At 43.1% G+C, this 22,078-nt stretch overlaps 1 protein-coding gene across 1 annotated transcript; it reads left to right on the forward strand.

Annotated features, from left to right (window-relative positions):
- Positions 1-511: 511 nt before the first annotated feature.
- Positions 512-2,253, forward strand: LOC311008970 (alpha-2 adrenergic receptor). Its single transcript, XM_084002935.1, has one exon. It carries the CDS (start codon positions 779-781, stop codon positions 2,117-2,119), a length of 1,341 nt encoding a protein of 446 aa, XP_083859061.1. The 5' UTR covers positions 512-778; the 3' UTR covers positions 2,120-2,253.
- The last annotated feature ends 19,825 nt before the right edge of the window (positions 2,254-22,078 follow it).

Consider the following 22,078-nt stretch of genomic DNA (forward strand, 5'->3'; position numbering starts at 1 on the left):
CCTGTCTCGTGGACAACCTTCAGGAAAAACTTTGAAAACTATTCATCCAGCTGTGTGGGGACCGTGAACAATCACCCACCGGGCATTCATATGCTCACTCAAATGTCAATTTTAAAAGCACACAAGCTGTCAGCGAGGCTAGAAACTATATTGTGTAAATTGTTCTTCGTCATGCTTTTGAATACATCTGTTGGGAAACAGGAGAGAAATGCAACAATCACACTCCTCCTCACCTTCAAACACATGTCACAAGATATGCTTTATGTATGTTTGACCTCACATACCCTGACAGCCTCCTTGCTTTATGATTATTTCATTATAAGAGCACCGACGCTGACCTCCAGTGAGTGTGTGATTTAGTAAAAAAAAAAGACACTTCTCCTTCATTTTGAGTCATGGAAGTGAAGTGAAGGGCTATAAAATAGCCTCTGGCCTCATCTCATCCCAGCAGCATGAGAATAATGGTGTTTGGCTGGGGAGGGGGGCGGGGCGGCGGTGGGTGAGTCTTATGAGAACAACACATGGGGGCATCATCATCATCAGGAGCGAGAGCGCACCATGAGGGGAGAGAGGAGCTGCGGCTGGACGGCACTCCTCCTGACGAGAGGGGAGACGCGCGGCAACACCATGGAAGAGTGAGACGAGTTGTTTTATTATGTTTTATTTAAGTTATCATCAGATATGAGCAAACTGGCTGCGCAAAAGTGTGGATCTTTCCGTGCGTCGTCAGATTTGTAAACCCGGTTCTGATGGACTCCTCGGGCATGAGCGCGTCTCCATGCCGAGATACCGGATTTACATAAAGCCGCGCGCGCTCGGGATGGATTCGTTGAACGGCAGCGGGATGGACGCGTTCACGGTCGTCCACCTGAACGCCTCCTGGAGCGCGGACAGCGGCTACTCTCTGGCAGCGGTCGCCAGCATCGCCGCCCTCGTAAGTTTCCTCATCCTCTTCACCGTCGTGGGGAATATCCTGGTGGTCATCGCGGTGCTGACGAGCAGGGCGCTCAAAGCCCCGCAGAACCTGTTCCTGGTGTCGCTGGCCACCGCGGACATCCTGGTCGCCACGCTGGTGATGCCCTTCTCCCTGGCCAACGAGCTCATGGGCTACTGGTATTTCGGGAAAGTTTGGTGCGGCATCTACCTGGCCCTGGATGTGCTGTTCTGCACCTCGTCCATCGTGCACCTGTGCGCCATCAGCCTGGACCGCTACTGGTCCGTTACGCAGGCCGTCGAGTACAACCTGAAGCGGACACCCAAGCGCGTCAAGTGCATCATCTCCGTCGTGTGGCTCATCTCCGCGTTCATCTCGTCGCCGCCGCTCATCTCCATAGACGGCGACAGCGACAGCGGCTCTCAGCCCCAGTGCGAGCTGAACGACGACACCTGGTACATCCTCTCCTCCAGCATCGCGTCCTTCTTCGCCCCGTGTCTCATCATGGTGCTGGTCTACATCAGGATATACCAGGTGGCCAAAACCAGGACCAGAACCATGTCGGGGAAGGAGCCCAGGCCGGAGGGTGCCATGCAGACTGAGAATGGACTGAGCAGAGCCACCTCCCTTTTCCCGGGCGAGAGGGAGAACGGCCACTGCCAGCTGCCGCCCACGCCCAGCCAACGCACCCTCACCGCCGGGCAGCAGACGGAGGAAGCCGACGTGGAGAGCTCCTCCTCAGAGGGCAAAGGTCACAAGGCCCAGCAGCAGGACTGCCAGAAAGCAAAGAGGGCCAGCCAGAAGAAACCCCCCCATTCCAAACAGTCCACCCGCATCTCCCGGGTCAGCAACAAATCCATGGACCTCTTCGCCTCCAGGAGGAAACGCCGCCGGAGCTCCATAGCCAGGAAGAAGGCCTCTCAGGCCAGGGAGAAGAGGTTCACCTTCGTCCTGGCCGTGGTCATGGGAGTGTTCGTCGTGTGCTGGTTTCCCTTCTTCTTCAGCTACAGCCTGTACGGAGTGTGCCGGGTCTCCTGCAAGATCCCCGACCCGCTCTTTAAGTTCTTCTTCTGGATCGGCTACTGCAACAGCTCCCTGAACCCCGCCATCTACACCATCTTCAACCGGGACTTCCGACGCGCCTTCCAGAAGATCCTCTGCAAGTCGTGGAAGAAGTCCTTTTAGACCCGGAGCAGGAACTGTGCCGGCGTACCAGCGTGACAATCTTAAAGGATATATGAGAAAAAGTGAATTTTGAAAGACCAAGCTCATTTTTGTCTGTTACTCGTCACTCAGCGTTTCCCCTCCTGTTGTAAAACACCGTCGACCAGCTGCTGGGTGTCTGCAGGCTTCAACATAAAGTGTGTTTCCATTGCAGGCCTTTCCCAGTCGGACTCGTGAGCACCACCGTTGTTTTTATTAAATGTGCTGTAATGCTTTATAGTGACTGATCAAGCTCTTCATACACAGACACAGGGCCGGTTAAGCTGCTTTGGGGTCCCAGGGCAAAAATGCCCCCCCCCCCCTGTCATTTTGGTGATGGAATACTTCTTGGCCACAGATTTGCTGGTGATAACATATTTATTTGAGTGCACATGAGTGTAACACTGGAATAATGAAGGTTTATAAGGTTTTGGCACAGGAATCCTTTTTACAGACTGCACACGAGCTAAGCTAAGCTAACGGACTGCTGGAGAAAAGCAGATTAGCCCTTTTTCCAAAATGTCAAACTATTCCATTAAAATATTTTTTTTTTGTGGAGCCCCTCGTTACACGTTTTACATGTCAACGAGTCAATAGAAGTTCAACCACAGTGATTTTACCATTTTAAGTTATTTAATTTAGATATTTTTAAAAGCCCGAAAAGCTAAAACGATCTAGCGTTTTAGAAGAAAAGGGGAATTATTAGACACTAAGATAGAACGAGGGAAGGAATAGTGAGTTAGCTGCATTCTTCAATACCTGGCTGCTTTGAGTGTGTCTGTGGCACCGGAGTGTCGACATGGTAACAAAAAGGCAAAGCACGACAGCAGAATAAATCAACAAGAATCTCTGTTCTGATCTCTGGCTGCACCTTAAAGATCTGAGACGGCACTGAGGAGGGCCGACGCTCCAGACTTATGAAATAAATATTTTTATGGCGATTATTTTCACAGTGGCCATAAACCGCTGAGGATGCATTCGTTTTGCATTCATCTGTCAAGAAACTACCTCTCTGTTTTTTTCGTTGTTGGTTTTTGCAGATTTACATTTTTGCAAAGTGCAGTACACATTCTCCCTCTGCTTAAGCTGTCTGCCGTCGTGCACAAATAAAAGATGAAAAGTCTCATGTTTTGGTGTGATGTTGCGATAAAACAGATTGCAATTGTGTCAAATATTGTCGCTGCTTTATTTTTTTAATGAGGAGAAGAGAATACACACTGTTTGTTTATGACTGTAGATGAATTGCTGTCTGTCAAATTAGAATTCAACACATTAATTAAACCCAAATCGGCAGTTTAGTCTTCAGCTGAGAGAGAAAGCCCCCGGTGAAATTTGGTTTCATTGTGTTGTGCAATTATTTGTCTTCATTTGGTGGGATAATGAAAAAAAGCACAAGCAGAATGGAAAATGCATAACAGCTCATTATTTCTATCAGACTTTGAAATCAATCAGGGTGCCGTGATGGGGGTCACAAAAACAAGGGCTCGGCCCCTCTGATGGACAGTGGCCATGCCTGTTTCCGGGTGTCGGTGACCTTTTCAGCACAGCAGGTTTGATGTGAGGTCTGGCTTCATAATCGAATATCCCCCCCTGAGCTGCGAAACTGAATTCCCCACATCAAACTCTTGTTGTTGTTTCCCCTCCTACTTTTTTATGCTGCGGCTGAGCGTGCACAGCCAAAAGTCATTAGTAACGTGTTACGGCTCCATCTGCCGCTGTTTGTGGCCACCGGAGATTTATGACCCCCCCAAAAAAACAGAAAACATGATCCCAGTCTGTGTATGTGAATAATGAGGGGGGCAGGTAGGTGCAAAGTGGCTTATGGGAAACAGCAGAGAAATATCTCTGTCACCAGTCTGTGTGTTGTATATTCAGCCAGTCAAAGCTTTGTTTTCCTCCCTGTCAAAAACAAACACAATGTATGTTCACACTGTGCTAAATCTTTTTCTATCATTTTTAACCAAAGCAAAATGTATTTTCCTCGTGAGGCCGCAGACAGATGAGGCTGATTCATTCAGTTCCTCTGCAGATTTATAGGTTTGGTGAGCACAGTGCCTTCATCGCTGAGATAAAGAACGTGGATTTGGCCGCACATTAACCCCGGCGCCTCACGGGAGTTCGAAAGCAAACAGACGTTCAACAGGGGCTCGTGATTGATTTGCGGTGACTCAGCGATGAATTTTGCCAGGTAAAGAGATTTTATGGATTTCAAAAGGCTCTCCAGCCTGCACTTTGTTTGAAAAGTCAGTGCTGAAAAAGCAATTAAAAAAAAAATAGAAGGTGGTTCAATTGTTCTCTGGTTTGAATCAAGGTGAATGTGTAACCAGGGAAACGGCTTCCTAGTTCTTTCAATCGGCAAAAACAGGCGTGATTAAGAGAAAAACCAACATCATAGAAAGTAGCTCACTTGAATCCACAAGGAACCTACCTAAGACAGTGCTATTCCACTGATGGCCACTAGATGGAAACTAAAAAAAAAACATTTTTGATTGGTGCAGCTTTAATTCTACCTAGAATGACTCATTTTATATATTTTTCAGGTAGAAACACATCGGATCGAGGTTTGTTATTGCTCTCACAAAATCTGCCCCCAGCTTCTTTAAAGTAATCGAAATGTTCAAATAGAAAGGTTTTGTTTTGTGTTGATTCCTGCTTGTAATTGCTTGGATTTCTCCCTTTTTTATCTTTAAAACATTAAACAGCCATGAACTTTGGACATAAATACTGTCTCTCTGATAACTACACTGAGTGAAAGCTTTGAGAGTGAATGTGTTACAACAGATAGGAAATAATAGGAAATACGCCAACATGGAAAACTTATCAAACCAAGAGGACTAGTCTGTGTAATTAGCATCTTAAGTGTTTTTCAGTTTCAAGATACACTTGTTGAAAATGACACCCTTGTTTGAGAGTAAACATTGCCTTGATGCTCTCCTCTCCCCGGCGTCCTTCACTGGAAAGCAGATGAGTTTTCTCTTGTCGTCATTAATGCTGGCAGATTTTGTGAAAAGATGAAAGGGCCTCCGAGTCCAGTGCCACACCTGGCCGCCTCCAATTTTCTGCCAGACATCAGAAATATGGGCCGGATATCATCCACAAAAAAACTATTTGGTGGCAGAGCCCTTCAAAAAAAAAAAAAAAAAAAAAAAAAAGACACGTTTTCATGCAAATTTTAGCTTTACCTTTGAAAGTATAGTTCAGAGTTTCTCTTTGACTTTTTAACTCTTTCAACCCTGAATGCATTAATTCGCTCTTGGTTTGTCCTCAACTTCTGCAGCTGCATACATACATTAAACTAATGGTGTGCTCAGGAGAAGTTATAAAAGTTCTCAAAATAATCCACAGAGCATCATGTGGGAAAGAAGATACACTATATATATTTTGGGGACTATTTTCGGGCATGAATTGATACACATTATGTGTGTTAAAGCATAAGTTAGTACTAATACCAAGCATCAACCTTTAAAGTACTCAATGTAGAAAAATGCAACTAATTTAATTGTATAAATTACATTATTTGATTATTAATACTAATGCATTCGTTTGTTAGCAGCATCTTTACTGTTGGGTACTTTAATCTCCAACAGTGCTGCATAATTTAATGTAGAATCTTAGTTTGTAAAACAGCCAGCCATTGTAGTTGTTAAATACATGTAATGGAGTAAAATCAATCTATCTGAAATGAAGAGATATAAAGTAAATTAATAAGTTCATGACGACTTCCATTGACTTGTTGAACCTTAAAGTCGCAGGTGTAAACACTCGCACTGCCTCGCCTAACCAAAGGTTATTTATCTCTGCATTTAGACTGCACTTGTTTTATTATCTTGTGTTCATGGGGAACAACACTGAGATACAGAAGAACAGGCGGACCCTTCAATACCCCATAAGTCACTTTTATTGTTTTGTTTGCTCCAGTAAGCTCATCCAGCCTCGGGGGGGAAGACGTGAAGGCAAACAGCATGGCTGAGGTCGCCTCCCCGGCATCGCAAAGTCTACTGCGACAAAACCCGGTCCCAGCTGTTCAAATCCATCATACACTATAATGACTCATTTTCCCAGCGTCCAACAAACGTGGCGAGGCCTTTTTTTTTTTTTTGGTCAAAATCTAATTCACAATTATAATTATAGCCTGAAAATCAACGCCTGAGGCACAGTGTGAATTTGGTGATAATGAGTTGTGCGGAGCGAGAGAGGGCACAGAAAAACACGTCAGATATTATCTCGCTGTGCCACTGTTTCCAGTGTTAACATTAGCGCTTTTACACTGGAGACTTTGGAGGCTGTAAAGCCAACAAAGGTATAAAGTTAATATGCATGTGCTGTTAAACGTAAAAAGTTATCATTAAGAGATGTTTGCCAGTATTACATGGCTTTAAAAGGTGCTTAATATGGATATCTATTGTCCCAACATTGGAGACGGCGGCTAGCAGCTAACAGTGCTAACAGTTTGAACAGTGCAAAAGTGTCAAAAGCGCCTGACGGGGAAATATTTGACATTTAAACTCAATGCTAACAGATAACCTCATCCCGTAAAAGGGCGTGCCGAGGATGGAACCAAACCAGAACGCGTTGAAGGTTCGAGGCGTGGCGAAAAGGCTTCCAACGTCAAAGAGCAACGGCGTACAAATATCGAGCGTCATCAACAAGCGTCTTTTCTTGTAAAATGTCTGGTTTAATTAGCAACACATTAGCATCCTGTTAGGTAACACTTGTCTGTGGATTCATCTCTAGCAGCTTTCATTTTCACACCAAATATGTTAAGTAAAGAAAACTGATAGCAGAGGGAGAGGAACCTCCAACAAGATGGTCGCTCACTGACCAAACACTATAATCCATCGTACACACCCTCGCCATCAAAGCTAACGTCCCGTATCTGCCCCCAAGGTCTCACGGCGCTCCTGTACCTGAAGTGACTTACTGCTCGGCCTCCAGCGGCGCGGTAGAATATGTGTCACATCACACGGTCTCTTAAAATCTGATTAAAAGAGCGCTGGACTCTGAAACAGGTGATTTGAAGATATGAGTCAGGATAACATGCTGCGACGGCCGAACACCTGAGACAATATATCGATGCCATGTTTCACACATCCAAATATTTAAACCATAAACTCGGAGAAGTAATAAAGTGTTTCTTTTGGTGGAAACAAACACGTCCATTAGCCAACGTTTGCAGCAAAACAAAAACACTGTCGGGAATGATGAATAAGGTCATAAGTGGGTAAACAAAATTAAACCTGCACCCTTAAAAATGCATTACAGCATCAGATAACGAGGACTTTATTGCCAGCTGAGCTCAGTTTCGAGCAATGCACAATTCTAGATCTGGATCTAGTATCACGGATGATTAAGAGGGGTTTGCATTCACTGACAAATGAGCGATACTGCTTTCAGACAGTCGCATGCATCTATTTATCACACTGGAACATTTCCCAGGAGGTTTGGAACATCTGTAAATACGTCTCAATAGCATCTATCAGATATTCTCTCTCCTCAGCTGAATCAGAATTGTACTCAGCAAGATACCAGTCAAAATCACAGTTATGATGATGAGTGACCCTTGATGCCAATAGGGTTCCTAAAAAGATCGATGTACAAGAGGAGATAAATGGGACAAGATTGCAGTATTTAACAATGCCCTCTTCTGTCAGCTCTCTAAAGTAGTTATAGTGCTTCACATCGTCTTTTTCATGGCGGACAAAAGCTTGGAGTGCCGAGCCGCGGTGGCCTCCGTCAGTCATCCCTGCAAAGAAACGTGTTGATGTGCTTCCCGCTGTTGTTCCTGGCAGGCCTCCTCCTCTCCGTCACCCACGCACAGACTGAAGTCTCATCCTGCCACAGTCGAACCGAGGCTGTCGCCGTTGGATGGTCGTATTTGTATCTGCACCTGCAGGCTCCGCCGGTTTGGCTTCAGTGTCCCACTTGTAGCCATCAGGAGGACGGGCGAGTCCAAGAACTGTCCACAGAAATCAGCCATCTCAATTAGACTTAATGATTGTTAAGGCACCAAATTATATCATTGTATTCATTTCCTTGCTGCTGTTTACTCTCTGTTACGCCAACATTGTTTCCAAGACGAGAGCCTTTGCTTTTAATATGCTCACGGCATCATTCATGTAGCCGTAAATCAGCTGAGAATGGGTTCAGATGGCGTGTGATGTCTGAAGTCAGCTGGGAGTGCAGAGGAATAATTGATGAGGCCGTTTTTTCCTCCCATACATCGCTTTCTGCAACGACGGGGGGCTCGGCTCGGGGGCAGGTATGGGATTTTCCAGCTAATAGAGCGGCTCTGGCCTCATCCAGCGCCACACAGGTGTCTGCGTCTCCATCTTCCATTAGGAATCATCGCTGCTGAAGCAACTGCTCCACCCCAGAATTGAATATTGCGTTGTATATTACAGGCCGGGGCCATCAGGGGAAATCAGCTGCAGCCTCACATTATATTACTAGTTCTGGGGTCAAAGGCTGATATTACAACTTAAACCCTGTTTTACATCACTTTAGATGCATGCTTTCTATTCATGAGGGATTATTGTTTTAATTCAATTGGAGCTGCTCCGCCGCTGATGTCATCGGAGGAAGACACCCCGTGTTTTCAATCAATCACGGCTCCAGTCAACATCCACGAGGTCACACGCATCATTCACCTGCCAACGTCCGCGATTGAACGCCTGCGTCCATTAAAGCGCCTCTCGAAAATATGGGCGAGTGATTGTAAACAGCTCCGTATATTTTGCTTCGTGTCACTTTCATCATCATCCTTCAGGATTAGCCACCTTAATAAGATCACATTTACGATCCTTCTACGAAGACGGAGAGCAGCCTTCATTTATGCCGGCGCTCAGGCTTGATTCATGGGATTGAAGAGGAATTTCTATTTGCAATTTATTAAACTGAAGACGTACACCTGATGGAACATTTGGTTGCCAGTTTGTTATTATATGTACATTTTGAACAATGATGCTCACCGTATCCCAGTGGATGCTCAAACCCAATGCATGCTGGGACACCCTCAAACCCCGGCCAGAGAAGAAATAGCCTCAAAGTATTTGGCTCCTGTTTTGCAAAGAATTTAAGGACTTAATATTGTGAAAAGTATTCTGATGCTTAGAAGCTATAAAGTGCGTGAAGTGTCAATTAATGCAAGCAAATTACATTGATTTTTGAGCCTTTAAAACATGCAATTTGCATACAGATTTAAAAACTAGTGCACTCAGCTAGATGGCGTACTCAGCCTGCAACAAGGAAGAAAAGCAGCACACAAGTTTGTTTGAATGGAATACAGCCAATATGTTACTGTAGTGTCGTCGCCAGGGTTCAGTCTTTTATGCTGCTGGTTCTCAGTGAATTAAAAAGTATTTTAAAAAGGGTCAATAATGATATTTATGTGCAAAAGTCCTCCGGGGATTAATTAAGTCTGACCTCTTCCACACTGGACTCTGGACTGTATTCAAAAGAAATCCAGCGTCTCCTTCAAAGACATTTGCACACATTGTCCACACAGTAGGACAAAGATAACGGTTGTGTTTCTGATTATTTTTAAGTCTTATGCAACAGTTTCGAGACGTCTGATTCATTGACAGTGAACAATTCACAAGGTTCCTGCGTCTTTTTTTCAATGCACCTATCACGCTTTTGTCGTCCCAGTCACCAAATTCTATAGACGTCCTGCTGCCTCGTGAGTCTATTCACACCAAACACACTGCGATCAACCGTCGCATGAATAGCCACATTTCCACATTTGTGACATCTGTGCTTATTTGGCTTTTCATGTCTGAGACCCAGATTTTTAATGAAAAAGTCAAGGTGACAGAAATGGGATTTGGGCTGAAAGGCAACGAGGTTAAAACAACCTTGTCTTGATATTCTTGCAATAAGATTGTATTAGACTGAATAACATTATCTATACGATAATAGAATATAATCTCTTTATCCACGTTGTATTTGTAAATGAGATGTAGCCTTAAGACACAGGTTATCAGGAGCCACTATGAGCCAGAAAGAAAACTACATCAGGCAATGATTTTATATCATTTCCATCCTCCGGAGCCTTTTCTTTTAAATAAGTCTCAAAGAATAATTACAACATCAATTGCAATTCATCGGAGGACTCCCGTGAAGAAAAGCAACCAATCCCCTGAGCGCCAGCGTACATCTGGAAGGCATTGGCCATGTTGTTAATGGATGCATGAAAGTAAGAGCGAAAAAGCCCCCCGAGGCCGTGCAGCATTCGGTGTTCCACAGCTCTTTAATTACTTGGAAGGCTTGAAATTTAGCAGACGGAGCGGGCGAGACAAATGAGTCCCTTAATCAGGACCTACAGAGCTCTGCTTATCGGCAGGAAGAAACCTCGTAGACGCGTCACGTGACGTCGGAGGCGGGATATCAGACAGCGCGGTAACATAAGAGCTCAGCATATTTGGGTCTACTTTTTAGCATGGGATTTCATGGACTTTGGAAACTCCTCCGAGCTCTATCCACATTTAAGAGGTCCAGATGTGTCTGAGGCCGTCAACAGCTACAAGGAGATGGTTTGGAAAAGAAAACTTTCAGCTCCTTAAATGATCGTGGGCACAGAAAAAAGTGCTGTGAGTGTGATTGGATAGGGATAAACACAGCTGAATCAATTTCCCGCTCTTTTAATGTTTAATGTATAATAATGTATGTAAATGTATGTTTAGCTTTAGGAGACTGTTTTGAATCCAACTTTCAATGCAACTCCTTTGAGGTAATCTGAGACACAATCCTGAAACTGAACCGTATTAAATTACAAAATGACTTTTCGAGCCCGCTCTTCTGCCTGAGGCATTGTGGGGGAAAAACACTGAATATATGCAAGTATAGAAAATAGCTGGACTTCCAGAGCACACTGTTGAACAAGTGTTGCGGCTGCTGCAGTTTATGTAATCGCAGCCCCGGAGTCAATCGGAATAACCGCATCATTTATTACATCCGGTGCTTGAAATGAAGAAATCGATTACTTGTAGAGTTTTGGTCGGGGGGGGGCAAATTACCATGGCTACAGTGAACTTCCTCAATATCACCGTGTCCAACTTATGTTACATTTCCTCCTTTAAAACCTCCAGGAGATGGAGATCCCCCACTTTATGTCAGTTTGCTCGGGCTGCAAGCTAATTCCCAGGCGGTCTGTCCATCACGGCGGGATTAAGAGACGCGAGGCCACAGCTATGATTAATTAACTTTAACGTCAAGACAGCAAGCCTTTCATTCTCTCTCGCCTAGTAAGAGCTTTGTTGCTGCTCAGTGTAGGAAAGCTCATTGTCAGGGTTTTCATACCGCTCGTAGCCTCGGGAGAGCTGCTATTATTCCAACACCTGCCTCAGCTGTGACTGTTATCTCTGACTGCTTCCTGCAAAGTTCGACTCAAGTAAGACAGGGTTAGTCTTACCACAAAAGATAGTGGATAAAACTCTCCATCTGAAACAAGACGCCTACCGGACTCCTCCTTGATGATCAGATATTTTGGATTTGCATTTGACTTTGGTCCCATTTTTATCCACAAAGTCATTGTTTGTCCAGAAAGCGCGTGTGTTTCTTTGCCTCATGCATAATATAAATCCCACACTCACACAGTCGGTATCAAGATAAGAGGGCGCTGGTAAATAATTCAGCAGTATGGATAAGAACAAGTCAAGGTGGTGATGGGCCGAGAACGGATAGGATGGGGCCTGGGTGCTGTTTCAAAGTTTACTATTTTGCATTATATTGGACTATCACAGCTAAAGGTTGACGTGTTTTGCTGTGGATTTAAATTGTAAATGTGGCCTCACTGTCATGTTTAGTATGAGGTACTGGACTGAATATAAAAGCTTTCCTTAGATCAGTACATGGATGGGGATCACTGTCAATAACTCCCCCCGGATCCTCCAGTGGGGTCAGGCATTACAAACTCCAGCTTCTCAGACACACAGAACTTTGTAATTCTCAAGAAGATCCTACATTTTCACAAGCATTTCGGGCTGAATTTAAGGATTTTTTCTCACACAAGACATCCAAGAATATTCCCACTTGCTGAAATAATGCAGAAAAAAAATCCTTGGTAACTACTCAGCGAGATAGTTCTTTTTTTTTTATAACTTTAAAAAGCCACTTTAATAGAAAATAAAACTAGGCTTATGTAGGCATGCTAATATTTTGCATAAGTTTACCACGTTCAACATCTTAAATTAGCATGATAGCTTGTTTTAGTGAAGTTAGGAGGAAAAGAGCAAGGTGTGTGTGTGTGTGTGTGTGTGTGTGTGTGTGTGTTTGTGTGTGGGTATGCATCACCACCCAGTCACAGGTGCTGCATGCAGAGTGTAAACAGAAGGCTTCTGTTGGATGAGTGAGCATCTGTGATGAAGTCTCCGGTGTGTGACAGGTATGCCGGCCACCTGTGCCTCCCCACACACACACACACACACACACACACACACACACACATCTGCAGGCCGACCAACACGCTGCTGTAGCGGGGGGGTGTGTGTAGGAAACACCAAACCCCATGAGGGGAGGCTGATAAGGAGGATAATGACACAGTGGTGTTGTAGGGAGGAGGAACCCTAAACTGAAAAAAGGTGTTTTAATTTGGATTTCCTTCTTTAAATGAATGAAATCCTCTGTTTATTCAGAGAAAATGTTTCCATCTGATTAAATACAATTAAAAACCATGACGAATCACTTTCGACACTAAAAGAGTAACAGATTGTTGGTAAACAGCAAGGAAAACACATGAATTGCACAACAGCTAGAACTTGGAGTAAAGTAACATTCCTGAACGCTGCTTTGTTCTGCATGTGTTGAGTAACGTTGGGTAATAAGATACCTGGGTTGCTGAAAGAGCCCGACAACTGCAGGCCATGAAAATGACCACGTCCAACTGGACTCACAGGAACTTCCTCCCGACAGAGCCAACGCCACCCGCACTCAAATTTACATCATCATGTGTGCATTTCTTGATTTTTTTTTCCTCCCTGAACAAGAACATTGTGACAGGCGATATCCTCGGCCTAAGCCCCTCTGAAGAACTAATTTGATTTGAAAGGCTGGTGCAGGGAAGAGGCATGCTGCGTGCATGAGAAGGAGCCCGCCGTCTCTTTGTAATGAATTAAGCTGTACATTATGCACAGCGGGCCCAGACGCAGCTTTATATCCTCAGATGTGCACTCGCCGCGTCTCCAGTCAGCCGTGCATAATTACCAGAGACCGGTGCATGTCTTCATTTTCAACGCCGGTGTTCATTCAAACACACGGGAGAACCCGACTATCTCTGCAGGGCCTCAGACTCCAGCCGTTCACTTGATCAGGTTACGGGGCTGCTGGGTAATGTGGAACTCTCACAGGTTCATGTCCAACTCCAACATGACTCAGAAATCGTCCTTTTACGACAAAGTAGGTGATTGACAGTCAGTCGCAGGACAAAAGTCGGTTTAATCAGCTGCATATTTACCCGAAGAAAAGCCCTCATGACAGGAGGAAATCTGCGTGATGCTGCACATTTCTGGAAGATGAAGACGTGCATGCGAGCGTCTCTCCTCTCTGACGTCAAGCACCTCTGACTTTATGAGGACGGGACGTTTTCTGCTGAGAGACATAATAATCTCAGCTAACACGTGATGATTTGTTCTGTAGGCGCTCACACTCTTGATAGAGGAGACTTCCCCATTTACCTCCAGTAAATGATCCATTAATGAGCTTTCCATTGATTGTGTATGGGTGTACTCAGGGAAAGAAATAGCTCCTGTACTGTAGAATAAAGGGCTGTGCATGTGACGGCAGCACTACAACATTACCACACAAGTTAAATGCTAAACAAATGTTACATCCTCCCAGAGGGAAGATTCTTTTGGAAACATATTGATGTCAAGCAATAATTTACTGGGCCGCTGATGAGTAATTGTGTTGATTTTAATTTTTGTGATCTAAACAATAGACAGTCGCTGTCTGACATGATTAATTAAAGGCTTATGTGTTCCATGTCTCTCTCTCCTTTTGTTGGGTGATCTAAATCACACAGGAGCAACAGACTAGAATATAACGCTGCCACCTAGTGGTATAAATATGGTGTTACAGACAAACATGAAATAAATTCATTCAACGTCATCTATTGGCTGTTCTGGGTGGCAGTACAGTGAACTTTCAGAAATTATGCCAAAATGTGTTAGAATTTAAACTATACAAAAATGAAATTGCCATAAAATGAAGAACTTTTCCACAGTTCTTTATGCTTTATGTAATTATGAATACAAAAGCAACTCATTTGGTCATTTGAATCATCACAAGAGATGCTTTTGATTTCAAATAAAGACATACATAATATAAATCTCGGCAGCTCTCCCTATAATCCATACCAACTATTTTCTATTAATACACTTATTGATGTGTGTTAACTGAACTTTGCTGCCCTCAGCTGGCAGACTGCAGGGGGAAAATATTGTAATGAACAATACAATTAGCCTGTTTGTTTGTTTTTATGAATACATTTTCTAATATGGTGTATGGTGCATGTGGTGTTAGTTGAACCAATGACTCCCTTTTGTTTGCATTAGGGTCATTCCGTGTCATTTCATCAAATGCCTCCCACCTGACCATCTCAGAATGTCCTGAAAAAATTCAAGTACAAAGACACACTTGTTAATAGGACAAATCCAAAATATTAGGTCTCTACTGTCAACAGTTTTCTCATGAAACATCATTCAATGAAGGGTAGTTTAGACGGTTTTTGGCATCATGCTCTGAAAAGCCATTTTTAAACGGCAATATCTAGAAAACTATCTCACCTGTGGCCTTCAAAATTTCTACAGTGTATATCTGTTACTAAACGCCTCCAGACATGGAATATCAGGGGTGTAGCTCAATGATAACCTAGTATGGTAGGTACTTAAAAAGTGGCTTGTTGAAATAAAGTAGTACATTTGAAGGATGGCTGAGCTCCCATTTTTGCAGATAAAAGACTTCTATCACTTCTGCCTCTATCTCTGGTGTTAGCTTAAACATTCTACAAAATATGGTTTCTCTCAGATGATTAGTTTCACAGATATTAAGGCTCAAAAATGGAAGTAAACACATCTTTGCCCAACTTCAGAGTCATATTCCAAAAAACTGACAACACGTATCAGGTCCAAACTTACTTTTTTTTAAAGATCATATTCTTGTTAAAATCATATTAAAAAATCGGGAGGGTGTTTTGCCTCAATTTGTCGCAGTGATTTTTTAAAATCCTGATATTGGTGGGGTTTTTGTGGCTGGTTTTGGTACTGCATGTCCTAACAGCCTACTTGTAAACATCACAGGAGGGCAATTCAATTGTGCTTTTTATCATTTACCAAAGACTTACATGTGACTAAATGCTACTGATAAATTTAGCCTCACGAAAACATTAAAATGTAGCACAGTTGTAGTTACAGAGGCAATACGTCCTTGAATGTGAGTTAAACATGGTGAAAGCAGCTTTTAAGGTCTTAAACCATGAACAAACATAGCAAAATAATGAAGACTACATTTTGTCATACTTTAAGTACATACATTACACAACCAAATCAAATAATAATCTTAATTTGAGCATAAATATTTTACATTACAGTACAAAAGTCTCCAAAGTGCGATATTGAATAACAGTTTGTCTCTATGCTCACTATGAGGGATCACACATTTTTCATCTTTTAGATCCAATTCCTTCGTCACATTCATTAATTTGGCAGTCACTTTACAAATAGTCTAATGTACATCTCTGCTCTATTGTGCTCATCTTTTTTGATGGCATACATGCACCCAGTTTCTGTAGAGGGAACGTCTATCCTTGCAATTCTATGCTGCAGTGGGACATTGCACATGTCTTCTATTCTTGGCCAGTAGAAACTCTTGGCAGGGCCATGTGGGTGCATGAACTGAACCAGTACATCTTCATCTGAAACATCTCTGATACTTCCTATCCACCATTTCTGATCATACACACAACTCGCATATTGTCTCATAGTGAGCACAGAGACAAACTGTTATTCAATATCAAACTTTGGAGACTTTTCTACTGTAATGTAAAATCGTTATGCTCAAATTAAGATTATTATTTGATTTGGTTGTGTAATTTATATACTTAAAGTATGACAAAATGTACAGTCTTCAATTCATTTGTTCATGGTTTAAGACATTAAAAGCTGCTTTCAGCATGTTCAACTCACATCCAAGGACTTATTGCCTCTATAACTACAACTGTGCTACAATTTAATGTTTTCATAAGGCAAAATTTATCAGTAGTATTTAGTCACATATAAGTCTTTGGTAAATGGTAAAAAAAACACAATTGAAATGCCCTGCTGTGATGTTTACTTGTAGGATATTAAGACATGCAGTACCAAAAACGGCCACAAAAACCCCACCAATATCAGGATTTTAAAAAATCACTGCGACAAATTGAGGCAAAACACCCTCCTGATTTTTTTAATATGATTTTAACAAGAATATGATCTTTCAAAAAAAGTAAGTTTGGACCTGATACGTGTTGTCAGTTTTTTGGAATATGACTCTGAAGTTGGGCAAAGATGTGTTAACTTCCATTTTTGAGCCTTAATATCTGTGAAACTAATCATCTGAGAGAAACCATATTTTGTAGAATGTTTAAGCTAACCCCAGAGATAGAGGCAGAAGTGATAGAAGTCTTTTATCTGCAAAAATGGGAGCTCAGTCACTCTTCAAATGTACTACTTTATTTCAACAAGCCACATTTTAAGTACCTAGCATACTAGGTTATCATTGAGCTACACCCCTGATATTCCATGTCTGGAGGCTATTAGTAACAGATATACACTGTAGAAATTTTGAAGGCCACAGGTGAGATAGTTTTCCAGATATTGCTGTTTAAAAATGGCTTTTCAGAGCATGATGCCAAAAACCGTCTAAACTACCCTTCATTCAATGATGTTTCATGAGAAAACTATTGAGAGTAGAGACTTAATATTTTGGATTTTTCCTAGTAACAAGTGTATCTTTGTACTCAAATTTTTTCAGGACATTGTGAGATGGTCAGGTGGGAAGATTTTCAGAAATTTGATGAAATGACACGGAATGACCCATAAGGCTTACCCTTTCTGGAAATGTAAATCACCGGGGCCACGGCTCGACGTGCGTGTTATACAGCTGCAGTATGTCAGCGTTAACAGTACCGTCTTCTCTGATTTACAGCCGACGGGGATGATGCAAAGAAGATCGCTTCATTGTTTGTGTGTACCGTCGCTACGGACATCTGCTGTGTTTTTTAAGTCAATATGGTATCACGGCGTTCTTCTCCCGCCACCTCGGAAAGTGACGAAGCATATGGCTGCAAAGGATATTCATTTTAATTGCAGGACCGTTTCAGAAGGAGGCGGCTCTCAGCAGACTAGAATACAGATGTCTAAAGTGGCATTAGAGCCATTTTGAGGCCTGTCATTCATCTGCTCTCTTTTTCCCGTTTCTGCCCTTGATGTTTCTGTTATTCAGAGGCAAAGCGAGCCGACACCGAAAGGTGGCGCGAGATCAGATCACGGTCTCGGTGGACACATAGGAGGGGCATATTACTTATTAATTAAGGCTTATTTCAGAGATCTTGATAAAAAGATACATTTGAATCATCACAAATATTTGTTATTTTTTTTGTCCAACACATTTATATCCATGAGAGTGGAATCACACAAACAAACAAATATTCCATGTTCTTTCCCTATTCTCTATTTTTTCCCTTAATTGATAATAATAATAATACATGTAATTTATAATGCACTTTACATCAACTCAATGACCTCAAAGTGCTACAGTGCACAAAAAGAAGGATACAAACATTGTAAAATAATTGAATACTAGCATATTAAAAATAATGAAAACCAACATATTAAAACAGATAATAGTTTAGCTAAAAGGCCTTTCTATAAAGATGTGTTTTCAGGCATTTTTTAAAAGAATACACAGTGGTGGCTTTGATGTTTAGGGAGAGCATTCCATTTCATTGATTCCATTTCATTCTGATGACATCACTGTTTTTAATCCTTCTGTGATTCCAGTCCATTCTGATGACATCACAGAGACATCAAAGCAGTGGCTTGGATCAAAGCACTGTGGAGTCTATAAATATAGTGCATGTACTGGACAAACACAACCTTTATTCGAGGAAAGTCAAATCTTGAGATAGCATCTAATACAAAAACAATCAACTACAAAACCATGCAGAAACAGGAGTCGGAGCTCGGCCAGCCAGAGAAACATCTTCAAAACCAGGAGGAGAGCGCCCAAACCATGCAGAAGCAGGAGTCGGAGCTCGGCCAGCCAGAGAAACATCTTCAAACCCAGGAGGAGAAGACAGAGAACAGCTGTGAAACCATTCAGACGCAGGGGGGGGAGGTTGACCAGCCGAGGAAACATTTTGAGACCCAGGAGGAGAGCGCCCAAACCATGCAGAAGCAGGAGTCGGAGCTCGGCCAGCCAGAGAAACATCTTCAAACCCAGGAGGAGAGCGCCCAAACCATGCAGAAGCAGGAGTCGGAGCTCGGCCAACCAGAGAAACATCTTCAAACCCAGGAGGAGAGCGCCCAAACCATGCAGAAGCAGGAGTCGGAGCTCGGCCAGCCAGAGAAACATCTTCAAACCCAGGAGGAGAGCGCGCAAACCATGCAGAAGCAGGAGTCTGAGCTCGGCCAGCCAGAGAAACATCTTCAAACCCAGGAGGAGAGCCCCCAAACCATGCAGAAGCAGGAGTCTGAGCTCGGCCAGCCAGAGAAACATCTTCAAACCCAGGAGGAGAGCGCCCAAACCATGCAGAAGCAGGAGTCGGCAAGCATCCGCCTGCTGGAGACAAAAATCCAAAAGATGGAGTACGAGAGAAGGGAACTGGAGTACAAGTTCCAAATCCACCTGCAGGAGACAAAAGTCCAACAGATGGAGTACGAGAGAAGGGAACTGGAGGACAAGTTCCAAAAGGACCTGGCCATGTCCCAGCAGAGCTCGGAGAAAACCATCAACCTGCTACAGGCAAAAGTCCAGCACATGGAGGACAAGTTCCAAATCCAACTGCTGGAGACAAAACTCCAACAGATGGAGGACAAGTTCCAAAAGGACCTGGCCGTGTCACAACAGAGCTCGGAGACAAGCATCCACCTGCTGGAGACAAAAATCAAACAGATGGAGGACGAGAAAAAGGAGCTGGCCGTGTCACAGCAGAGCTCGGAGACAAGCATCCACCTGCTGGAGACAAAAGTCAAACAGCTGGAGAACGAGAAAAAGGAACTGGAAGACAAGTTCCAAAAGGACCTGGCCGTGTCACAGCAGAGTTCGGAGACCAGCATCAACCTGCTGGAGGTAAAAGTCCTACAGATGGAGGACAAGATTGAGGAACTGGAGGACGAGAAAAAGGAACTAGAGGACCAGTTCCAAGAGGCCCTGGCCATGTCACAGCAGAGCTCGGAGACAGGCATCCACCTGCTGGAGACAAAAGTCCAACAGATGGAGGCTGAGAAAAAGGAACTGGAGGACGAGAAAAAGGAAATGGAGGACGAGCTCACAAAGGACCTGGCCAACCAAGCACAGAGCTCTGACACAAGAGTCAAAAAGGTCCTTGAGGACAACAGGGTCCTGGGGAAGCTCTGTATAGACATGAAGAAGAAACAGAACAAAGGAATATTCTACACAACAGAGATCTTGAATGAGCCGGCAGAGCTGCGAAGGATGAAGCAGAAGATGCTTGAGAAGGAGAAGAAGGAGAAGGAGCAAAAAAGAAAGTGAGGAGAAGCCTCACCTCCAACATGGTGCTCAGGTTTAGCCCATAATATATACATACATATATACATATATATTATGTATATATAAAAAAACACCCTTCATCCATATACCTCACCTCCATCTCCATCCACTCTGTCCTTCCTCACCTCCAACGTAAAAGGGTTTTCTACTGGTGCTCAGGTTTTGCCCACAATATATACATATATATTATGTATATATAAAAAAACACCCTTCATCCATCTACCTCACCTCCATCTCCCTCCACTCTGTCCTTCCTCACCTCCAACGTAAAAGGGTTTTCGCCTGGTGCTCAGGTTTATCCCACAATATATACATATATATTATGTATATATAAAAAAACACCCTTCATCCATCTACCCCACCTCCACTCTGTCCTTCCTCACCTCCAACGTAAAAGGGTTTTCTACTGGTGCTCAGGTTTCGCCCACAATATATACATATATATTGTATATAAAAAAACACCCTTCATCCATCTACCCCACCTCCATCTCCCTCCACTCTGTCCTTCCTCACCTCCAACGTAAAAGGGTTTTCGCCTGGTGCTCAGGTTTCTCCCACAATATATACATATATATTATGTATATATAAAAAACACCCTTCATCCATCTACGTCACCTCCATCTCCCTCCACTCTGTCCTTCCTCACCTTGAACGTAAAAGGGTTTTCTACTGGTGCTCAGGTTTCGCCCACAATATATACATATATATTATGTATATATAAAAAAACACCCTTCATCCATCTACGTCACCTCCATCTCCCTCCACTCTGTCCTTCCTCACCTGGAACGTAAAAGGGTTTTCTACTGGTGCTCAGGTTTCGCCCACAATATATACATATATATTATGTATGTATAAAAAAACACCCTTCATCCATCTACCTCACCTCCATCTCCCTCCACTCTGTCCTTCCTCACCTCCAACGTAAAAGGGTTTTCTACTGGTGCTCAGGTTTCGCCCACAATATATACATATATATTATGTATATAAAAAAACACCCTTCATCCAGCTACGTCACCTCCATCTCCCTCCACTCTGTCCTTCCTCACCTTGAACGTAAAAGGGTTTTCTACTGGTGCTCAGGTTTCGCCCACAATATATACATATATATTATGTATATAAAAAAACACCCTTCATCCATCTACCTCACCTCCATCTCCCTCCACTCTGTCCTTCCTCACCTCCAACGTAAAAGGGTTTTCTACTGGTGCTCAGGTTTCTCCCACAATATATACAGTACATACAAATGTATGTATGTATATATTTATAAAAAAACACCCTTCATCCATCTACCTCACCATGCTTCCTTCTCCTGGTGAGTACACCCCTCACATTTCTGAAAATATATTAGGGTCATTCCATGCCAACTCAGCCACCCATGTACATGACACCTCTCAGATTTGTCACGGTACAGAACCCAAGGCTCAAGTGCAGGCAAAGAGACAGGCCAGAGCAGTTTCAACACAAGGTATTTATTTAAACCCCAAAAATGCAAAGCAGACACAGGCTAAAGAGGGGAACTAAGGGGGGCAGCCAATAATTAACAAAAGGCGTTGTCTGCAAAAAACGCGAGACAGGTGAACACAGGCAAAACGGGAACTAAGGCAGCAAACAATTAACGAGCCAGAGTATAAATTCAGAGTGATTCTCATAGACTGAAGGGTCATTCCGTGTAATTTCATCAAATGCCTCCCACCTGACCATCTTAGAATGTCCTGAAAAAATTTGAGTACAAAGACACACTTGTTAATAGGACAAATCCAAAATATTAGGTCTCTACTGTCAACAGTTTTCTCATGAAACATCATTGAGTGAAGGGTAGTTTAGACGGTTTTTGGCATCATACTCTGAAAAGCCATTTTTAAACGGCATTATCTGGAAAACTATCTCACCTGTGGCCTTCAAAATTTCTACAGTGTATATCTGTTACTAATAGCCTCCAGACATGAAATATCAGGGGTGTAGCTCAATGATAACCTAGTATGGTAGGTACTTAAAATGAGGCTTGTTGAAATAAAGTAGTACATTTGAAGAGTGGCTGAGCTCCCATTTTTGCAGATAAAAGACTTCTATCACTTCTGCCTCTATCTCTGGGGTTAGCTTAAACATTCTACAAAATATGGTTTCTCTCAGATGATTAGTTTCACAGATATTAAGGCTCAAAAATGGAAGTAAACACAT

This window comes from Eutrigla gurnardus, assembly GCF_963514095.1.
Source record: "Eutrigla gurnardus genome assembly, chromosome: 23".
In the NCBI taxonomy this organism is placed as follows: domain Eukaryota; kingdom Metazoa; phylum Chordata; class Actinopteri; order Perciformes; family Triglidae; genus Eutrigla; species Eutrigla gurnardus.